Genomic DNA, 9790 nt, shown 5'->3' on the forward strand with positions numbered 1-9790 from the left:
GAGGGAAGGGAGGAGGAGGAGGAAGGGAGAAGGAGGAAGAAGAAGGAAGAAGGAGGAGGGAGGGAGGGAAGGAGGAAGAAGAGGGAGGAGGAAGGAAGGAGGAAGGAAGGAAGGAGAGAAGGAAGGAAGGAGGAGAAAGGAAGGAAGGAAGGAAGGAAGGAAGGAAAGGACATCTTCAAAATAAAGCAGAGCCTTTATGAGTGAGAAAATTCAAATGAAAAACTCACTATCTCTGATTTCTCTGTTGCTGTCTAGAAGTTTCACCAAAAATGAATTCCAGCTCAAAACAAATGCAGTCAATCTGCATCTGACCCTTTGTCTCTTCATTGCCTTGGTTTTTAATAAGTGCTCTTAATGGTTCAAGAATTTTAGCTTTTTGAGAAACTCACAGTCTAAGGAAAACAGACAAACATTTAATGGCTGTAACAAAACATGAAGTATGGTGCTAGAGCATTTGAGACAGATTTCAGAAATTATGTTAAAAAGGTTTCCATGAGAAAGAATGGGGAAGATGACTGTAGGCAGCAATGAGTGTGTGGCTGAACATACAGAAACAGCCCTGTTAGACTGTCATTTCCAGAAGTAAACAGTAAAGACATTTGGTTATAGAACTTTAACAATACACAAGGTATTCACTAAGATTAGGAATTCCCCCTAACCAGCTATTTTAGTTTCAACCAAACAAAATTTGTAGTGCCCTTTAAGGAAAGTTGCGAAATAGAGATCAATGGAGGAATAGGGGAGAGATTGTGGAAGTCAGTCTCCAGGCTCTGGGTCACAGTGTGACAAGGATACGCTATTCCATCTGTATCTCTGGGAGACTCGGGACCACAGCATTTTGCCCACATGGCCAAAAGGCAGAATTTCCCTGGTTGCAGGATGATGACAAACCAAATATTTAAACATCAAGCAGACTCCAAGGTCAGAGAAAACAGCTAAGTTTTGGGCAAATCAATCACTTGAAACTTCTCATCTGTGAAACAGAAAACTGCCATGTCTCTCGGTCCTTTTGTGCAGATCAGCTTATAGTGTTGCTACATGCCAACATGTTCAGCAGCCAAGCAAGAGGCTTAGTCACCCCTTATGTCCTACATAATCCCTATGCGCTGCATGCGGTGTAATTTACACAGTGTGATCACGCAGTCCATGTGCATGCATGGCACAGCTCCTAAGCCCATATGTGCACGTGCGGGGCATCCATAAAAAGCAGGTCACAGACTCCTCCCCTCTTCTCCTTCTTCCTCTCTCTCCATACACAACCTCCCATAGGCCTAAAGCACATTCCCCTCTGTTCCTTCTCCTAATAAACTCCTACGGTGGGTTTTGTCATACTCCTGGCTTTTCTCTCGTAGTAAACAGTGCTGCTTAATGAATAACACAGCACCACAATAAAACTAACCCTTGTAGGTAAAGAACGTAGGACGGTGTTTGATTTCAGAAAATGATATAGGCCATATATATTCACGTGTCTAATTGAGACACAATGTTTGCTTGCTCCTTGATTTAGAGAGACCTTATGATCCATTTGCCATTTGTTTGCTCTGCAAACCTATACAGCTAAAAGCTTTGAGTGCACAGAATATGGTGTCAGAATGCCAACCTTTTGAATTATAAATGAGTAGGACTTTTTAACACAAGTTCCAAATGTGAACATTTCATATTGGCAATTACTTCCAAATAAGCAATTTTTTAGAATGATTCTTCTACTCGGTTCAGAATTATGCAGTGAAACCCCTCCTGAGGCTCTAAACTTTAACAAATGACTGAAATCTAAGCAAAGGTTTCCTATTCTGTGTTTTTCCAGCCAGTTTCTAATTCCATCCTTAAAGACAACCAAGGAGCCTTTTCAGAAAAAAAGCCTGTCTCAAGTTCTGCTCTGTCCCTCACTAAGGCTTTCCTTTAGATGGAACAAAGTCTCAAGAATGCAGCACGGGTTTCTGAACCGTCCCCAGTCCCTACAACTTCCGGAACCCTTCTGAGGATTCACTAAGACCAGCCAAGTTAGCGAAGCCAACAATCCTCCACTACCCTCCTCTGCATCCCTCCCACCACGCCCTTCAGTAACCTTGGTTACAGTCACGCCCTCCTCCTTAGCTGCCCAATCATAAAGGTCTGACGTCTGACTTCACAGAAAACAGCTAAAGAAGAGAAAGTGTCAAAATCTTGATTTGGTTCATTTTCTTGGCTGTTCAATGATTTTTCACTGATGAAAATGGCCTGTGCGTGCAATAGGAAAAACTGGAGGCGATGGATCCAACCTCTGGTATATTAGCATCTTATATTAGCATCATGATCTTGGTTACCTTGTGTACTTTGAAATTTCACAGAACAAGGTAAGAGGGTCCAGCACCTTTACCCTTCTTAGTCTGTTTGGCAGGATCCCTTTGTCAGCCTTTAATGCTTGGGGGTCAGAAAAACATTTCATCTCTGAACATTAAACAGACCCGTCTGATTTCACTTTGCCGCTACAAGTGGAGGTGGAACCTGGTGGAGAAAAACAGTTAATGTTGCTGCTTAGAATGCTTCGCCGGTACCCATCAGTTCCAGAAAACTATTCTTGAAATCACATCTGCTGTGCAGATACTGGGCTTGACCAGATCAGATAAACTACCTTGAAAGCTACGTTCTGGATTTTATAAGCTTTTAGCCTGCTTCCTGGAACGAAAGGATTCCCGTTAGTTGGACTTTGCTAATTGTTTTTATGTTTGAAGTTCCATCTTTTGTTTCTTTCTTTAATGAGATAAAGTCTCATGTAGACCAGGCTGTTTTGGAACTTGCTTTGTAGCCTAGGATGGTTCTCCAACCTCCACATTCTCAGGGCTTCTGTTTATTCAACACTGAGGATGGAACCCAGGGCTTTGAGCACTTGAGGCAAGCAAGCATTCTACCAACTGAGCTACGTTCGCCCCTTGAAGTTACTCCTCAGCCCCTTGAAGTTACTCCTCAGCTCCTTGAAGTTACTCCTCAGCCCTTGAAGTTTCTCCTCAGTCAAAACAAAAGTTTTACAAAAGTTCCTCGTGTATTTGTTTCTTTTTTTTTTTTTTTTATGTATTTGGTGTTGGTGTATTCGTGGGATGGCCACTTGTGGAGGTCAGAGCACGGGCCAGTTGGGGGAGTTGTTCTTTCCTTCCATCATGAGTGCTGAGTGAGGACTGAGCTCAAGAGATCAGTGCAGCATCGGAGGCAAGCCCCTTACCTGAGTCATCTCTCCGCTGCCTTTTGTGACTTGTTGATGTCACAACATGACGTCATGTTGTGACATTACTAAAGTATTACAAGCTGGATACCTAACATATCCGTAATATATGTATAAAATGAACTTAGAATTATTAGTAATAATAACCGGAAAGTACTTTATTATTTTAGAAGAGTTATGACATACCATGTACATGACCCCCCTTTTGAGTGTGGAAAATATTTTAGTTAAACAATATGTCCAAACGTGTCTGGAGGGTCATTTTGTTCACTAAACTTTTGTTGGCTTTTCTTATTATAGTCCACATAGTTATTTAAGACTCTTATAATATTTTAAGTATTTTTAATTATATTTATTAATATAATAATTAAGTATTTCTCATTTGTTAAGATTTTTGTCATTTAAAATATATCCACCCAAATTTAGGTATAGCAATCTTAATATAAATATAATTTCCTCACTTAGTATATTCCTTGGAGCACTTAATTCACTTAGTATTCTCTTAGTTGTGAGCTTCAAGCGTAGTTTGAAAGTGCCATGAACCTTTAAGACCAATTCTAATCTGCAGTGTAAACTGCTAACACCCCAAGTTGAGTCCCTCAAGTTCTGACAGGAATGTTTAATGGAGGACGTGCGGGTGAGCCTGTCAAAAAATGCACTTGGATATGCAAGTCTGGACCTCAGAACAGTTTCAACTGCAGGTACACATCTTGTTTAATCTACTCTCTGCCATAATAAAGGGCCGTGGAGACAGCTCAGCAGGTGGAGCAATAACCAGGAAACCCGACCACTTGAGTTCCCTCTCTGTGACCCACCTGACTGGCATCTATGGCAAGATGGGAGGTGGACACGGAATTGCCTGGAAGCTTGCCAGCCAGCTGCCTCCACTCTGCAGCGCAGCAGCAGAAACAAGAGATGCCCTGGTTCCTAAGCTGGAAGGAGAGCTGACTTCCCAGAGCTGACCTCTGACCTCCACACCTGCACACCTGCACACACACACACATACACACACACACACACACACACACACACACACACACACACACACAGAAGCACATGTGTATACCATGAACTGAGTGCCTTCAACAGGAATTTGTGTTTTCAGTCTTGAAAACTATTTTGGAGTCAGATATCATGGGGACCAGAGGGTTGCTGTCTAGGGAAGGTACTCTCAGGTTGCAGATGGCCATGCCCTTGCTGAATCCTCAGGTGGTTGAACGATCTCATTTTGAGATCGCCAGCCCTATGAGACTATGACCTCATTTCACCTAAGTCACTTCCCATCAGCCTTATCTCCAAATATGGCCGTTTGCAATAGGGGTTAAGTTCCGACCTCTAAAGGGGAGCACACCTAGATACTAATGGTCAGACTTTAGACAGTGTCCGCAGTTAAAGAATGCTTGAGATCAAGGACACAGAGAAGGAGCAGCAAGGGACCTGGCACCAGCATTTCCCAGGAATTCACAAGGAACCAATGAAGTGAATGCCCGGGAGGAGGGTCTCGAGGGGACATTCTGAATAGTGTGCACTGTTGCCAACCTGCCTGTCACTCTTCACAAGTAGAAAGGTCAGTGGAGCTTAGTGATCACTGAAGCTGGGAGGACCAAACTTAGAACAGAATTGTTGAAGTACGAATGTGTGGTGAAAACTTAGAATCCGGAGAATATATGAGTTTTGAAGATTTTGACTCCGAAGGAGCCGAGAAATGATAGCACAATAGGTGGAGGGGACTGAGAAGATCAAAGAAAGGTTTTGTTTTTGTGTTCAAGGTTAGAGGCTTAACTGGAGCATTTCCTCAAAATAGCTCATAAACAGCAAACAAGAATCAGATACAGAAAGCAAATAACACACTAGGAATGGGCAGAGATACTATGCAAATATTCTTTTTGTTTGTCTTTGAGGAGAAGGATGAGGAGGAGGGTTCTTTTGTCAGGCTGTCCTGGAGCTCACAGAGACCCTTCTGCCTCTCAAGTTACTGGGACTAAAGGTGTGTGCTACCACACTCTGTAACTCCAGCCCCAAGGAATCTAGCACCCTCTTCTGACCTCAGCAGGTACCCACACTCACACATGCACATATTCACACACAGACACACACATACATAGAATTTTTTAAAAAGTAAATCTTTTTTTAATTGCTACTAATTATTTGGGAAATACCAAGCAGTATCAGTAATCTAATGAAAATTTAAGACAAAAATATTGATCTTTATAGTTTTAATATCAGAATCTAAACCAATGTGTTCTTTTGTTTTTCAAGGTTGGAATACATACTAAAGCATGGTTTATTGCTGGTATCTTTATGCTGTTGACGGTACTTGTGTCCTTCTGGGGGATTCTGCAACACTTGATGCATTACACACAACCCAAACTTCAAAAACCTATTATGAGGTCAAATCTTAATGTATTTGCTATTACTACTATTGACTGACTTAAATCATAAAGATGATATTAAGTGTTTTTTATGTTTTACTTTCTGTAGGATTCTTTGGATGGTCCCAATATACAGTTTAGATAGTGTAAGTATATTTTATTGTATTTCGTTAAGAATTCTTTGGCTGGAGAGATGGCTCAGTGGTAAGGAGTACTTTTCTCTTCTAGAGGACCCAGGTTCAATTTCCAGCACCCACATGGCAGCTCACAACTATAACTCCAGTCCCAGGGAATCCAATTTCTGATCTCTGTAGGCACCAGGCATTAACATAGCACATATGCATACAAGTAGACAAAATACTCATGCACATAAAATAATAAAGTAAGTAAGTCTTTTTAGAAAAGGAATTCTTTTGTAACACTTTTCTTTCTGGTTTTTTGAAACAGGGTTTTTTCGTGTAGCCCTGGCTGTCCTGGAACTCATACTGTAGACCAGGCTGTCCTCATACTCAGAGACCCACCTACCTCTGTCTCCCCAGTGAGTGCTGGGATTAAAGGTGTGTGCCACCACCGCCTTGCTTCTTTTCTGACACAACTATGCTTACTAAAGAACGCTTAATAAAGTAATGAACACACAATTTTGACTTTTAAAGGAGATTAATAGTGAAATTTTTTTTCTTTTTTCTTTTTTTTTTTTTTTTTTTTGAGAGAGGATTTCTCTGTGTAGCCCTGGCTATCCTGGAACTCACTCTGTAGACCAGGCTGGCCTCAAACTCAGAGATCCACCTGCCTCTGCTGCCTGATTGCTGGGATCAAAGGTATTCACCACCACAACCCAGCTTTTTCTTTCTTTCTATTTTTACTTATTTATTTATTTTTATATTTTTGAGACAGGGTCTCACTATGTAGTTCTGGCTGTCCTGGAACTCACTATGTAGAGCAGGTTGGTCCTGAACTCACAGAGAGCCCCCTGCCTCTGACTCTGACCAAGTTCACGTGTTGTTAGTGTTGGTAAGGAAGATAATATAATGAAAAATGCAGATATTTCAAATATTTTTTAATGTGTAGCCGTTTTTTGTTCAGTTGATTAAATTTAAGATTAATGACTCTTAATCTTTTAAAGAATGAAATATTGTAATTACCCTCCTCAATACGTAGCCACAAGGGAATACTTTCCCACCCCAGGCATCAAAATGTGCTGATGCTCAGTTCCCTTATATAAAATGGTTAGCATCAGCATATGGACTAGTGTGTCTCCCCTGTCCTTATGGTCATTTCTAGATGGCTTATGACACCTGATAGAATATCAGTGTCATACGCAGGTAAGGGGACCTCTGTGAGTTCGAGGGCAGCCTTGTCTGTATAATGAGTTCCAGAATGCAGACCTGGGGTCAGGGGCTGTTACAAATATTTCTGCTCCAGGGTTGGCTGAACCCATAGATGCAGATTCTCATAAGGATGCTGATAGTTTGCTATCATGCTTTTTAGTTATTGTCTTTTATTTGTATACCACCCCACCCCAAAAAAGAAAATAAAAGGAAAAAACATTTTCCACAGTAGACACAACTAAAGAAAATGGCTTTAGCCAGGTGTGGTGTTGCATCCCTTTAATCCCATCACTCAGGTGGAACTCTTAAGTTGGAGGCCAGCCTGTCTACATAGTGAGCTCCAGAGCATCCAGGTTACATAGATCCTATCCCCATCCCAAAAAAAGAAAACAAAAAAAAAACAAAAAGAAAAATAATGTCTTCGGTAACATTTTCTGAGTCCGTAATATTTCTCTTTAACATCTGTGCTTTTCCATAGTGGTTGGCCTTGAAATTCCCAAAAATCGCAATATATATTGATACCTGGAGAGACTGTTATGAAGCTTACGTGATCTATAACTTTATGATCTTCTTTAACAACTACTTAACAATACGGTTGCCAAACGTGATATTACACCTGGAATCTAAAGATCAGCAACAGCATCTCTTTCCGTTCTGCTGCTGTCCGCCGTGGGCGATGGGAGAGTAAGTGTGTTTGGTTTTAACGGGCCTCTGTGTGGGTCTGAAATATCAGTCAGCTCTCTGCAAGGGGCGGGGACAGCAGGCAGAGCTCTTACCCTACGTAGCACGTAGTACAGTTTGAAAGATAATAAAATACATTATTACAATGTACATGTTGAGAGTTTTTTTTTTTTTTAACATTGCTTATCCCAATAGGAAAGTTCATCAATGTATTGAGGGAGAAAACCTTAGAAAATGTTTAATCAGCATCTTTTTTACAGTTGGGAATTGGAGCCTAAAAGATTGTGCACGTGGTCACGCAGCTAATTGTCTTGTACTTTGTCTCCCTGCTGAGACAAAGTCACTGACAAAAGCAACTTAGGAACACAGTTGAGGGTGCAGTCCCTTATGGTGGGAAAGGCACGTGGCAGGTACATGATGTCATACTGCATCTGCTGTCAGGAAGCAGAGAGAAAAGCCGGAACTCAGCTCACTGCCTCGTGTTCAGTCCAGGGCCCCAGCCTGTGGATCGCCGCCCATCCTCAGGGTAGTTTGCCTGTCCCAGGAAATCTTTCTGTAAACACATTCACCAGGAAGCTGCATCCTAAATGTCAATGCTTTATACACGTGCGTGTGCACAAGCTCACAGTTCATTTGTGACTCCGTTTTCCTCCTGTGTTAGTTAGAGCCATCACTATCAGTTCTAACAGCAAAGCTCCTGAGATAATCGGTTTTATTTGACTCACAGACTCAGTTCATTTGGTCCTGTTGATTTGCAGTGTATCATGGCAAGAGTGGGAAACAGGAAAAGACCAAGGTCCCAGCACCTTCTTCTGTCCTTCTGTTCTGTGTTGCACTATAGTGGAGCTGAAGGGAGGCTTTAGGAGATAAAGTGATTAAATAATTTCAAAGTGGTCTTCAGATTTCCGTGTTGCCACCACATTCTTGCCCTACTATCATTTAGGAGAATGAAATTGGCAGGATTCAATATAATTAGTGTCGTTTGTCAAAGTGATTTTTAATTTGGAGGCTTTGCGATGTTCTGATGCCACTGAATAGTTGAGATGTTATGTTCTCTTTCTTCTGCAGAATGCTGCTCTTTCGATGCAAACTGGGAGTGCTGCAGTACACTGTGATCAGATCAATTACCACTGTTGCAGCACTGTAAGTATGGCCTTCCCTTAGCTTTTTTTTTTTTTTTAATCTTCATGATACAAGGCTGGGAATATAGCTCAGTTGATAAGAGTGTTTGCCTTGTATGCACAAAGCCCTTTAATTCCCAGCACAACAGAAACCAAGTGTAGTGATTCATGGCAAATAATCCTTGCACTTGAAGGTAGAGGCAGGAGAATCGAGAGTTTAAGGCCAGACTGGGCCCTGTCTTAAAAAACAATCTATGTTCTTAAATGGAAAAAACAAGTAAAAAAACAATGTTGATTAATAGTGTAAATACAAGGGTTGGGGATTTAGCTCAGTGGTAGAGTGCTTTCCTAGCAAGCACAAGGTCCCGGGTTCGGTCCTCCGCTCCAGCCGGGGAGGAGGGGGGAGATAAATATGAAAATGTAGTCATAAATTTTAGCCAGACGGTAGTGGCACACACCTTTAATCTCATCACTCAGAAGGCAGAGGCAGGCAGATCTCTGTGAGTTCGAGCCCAGCCTGGGCTACATAGTGAGTTCCAGGAAAGGCACAAAGCTACACAGAGAAACCCTGTCTTGAAAAAAAATAGTGTAAATACATATATAAAAGCTGGATTCCATTACAATGAACAATGCAAAGGATCACCATGAGATTCACATTCTTTTGAGAGCAGACTGAACAGCACATCAGAAAAACCAAAACTCCTTTAGTTGGGTTAAACTAAATAACCACAGATTTATTTTCTACCTTGTTAAGAGTTTATTAGAAACACTGTCTTTAACTGGTGCCACCTTTAATCCCAGCACTGAGGAGGCAGAGAGAAGCAGATCTCTGTGAGTTTGAGGCCAGCCTGGTCTACATAGAGAGACCGAGTCTCAAAATAAACACACACAAAAACGATTTAATGTCAAAATATGAAACATAATCAGACTCCCTGGGAAACTGTTCCCTAAAAAATCCAAAATGTCAATTTATGATTTATCTATTAGATCTTAATGTTCTGCAGCTCACAAAATAAAAGAAAGCCGTATTTTTTTTTTTTTTTTTTTTTTTTTTTTGGTTTTTCGAGACAGGGTTTCTCTGTGTAGCTTTGC

The 9790-nt window shown here is 41.3% G+C and overlaps 1 protein-coding gene across 1 annotated transcript; it reads left to right on the forward strand.

The window, feature by feature from the left end:
* The first annotated feature begins 5354 nt into the window (after positions 1–5354).
* Positions 5355–8747, forward strand: LOC119087095 (transmembrane protein 184C-like). The gene is made up of 4 exons (XM_037201733.1): positions 5355–5586; positions 5678–5714; positions 7375–7580; positions 8646–8747. Exons 1-4 carry the CDS (start codon positions 5498–5500, stop codon positions 8722–8724), a joined length of 411 nt encoding a protein of 136 aa, XP_037057628.1. The 5' UTR covers positions 5355–5497; the 3' UTR covers positions 8725–8747.
* Positions 8748–9790: the final 1043 nt, after the last annotated feature.

This window comes from Peromyscus leucopus, unplaced genomic scaffold, assembly GCF_004664715.2.
Source record: "Peromyscus leucopus breed LL Stock unplaced genomic scaffold, UCI_PerLeu_2.1 scaffold_1263, whole genome shotgun sequence".
Lineage (NCBI taxonomy): Eukaryota > Metazoa > Chordata > Mammalia > Rodentia > Cricetidae > Peromyscus > Peromyscus leucopus.

Bases quoted from the DNA above. Each gene is read 5' to 3' on its own strand.
- LOC119087095 (XM_037201733.1), top strand. From the start codon at position 5,498: ATGCTGTTGACGGTACTTGTGTCCTTCTGGGGGATTCTGCAACACTTG. The intron at 5,587-5,677 runs GTCAAATCTTAA...TACTTTCTGTAG, and splicing joins CTTCAAAAACCTATTATGAG to GATTCTTTGGATGGTCCCAA. The intron at 7,581-8,645 runs GTAAGTGTGTTT...TTTCTTCTGCAG, and splicing joins CCGCCGTGGGCGATGGGAGA to AATGCTGCTCTTTCGATGCA.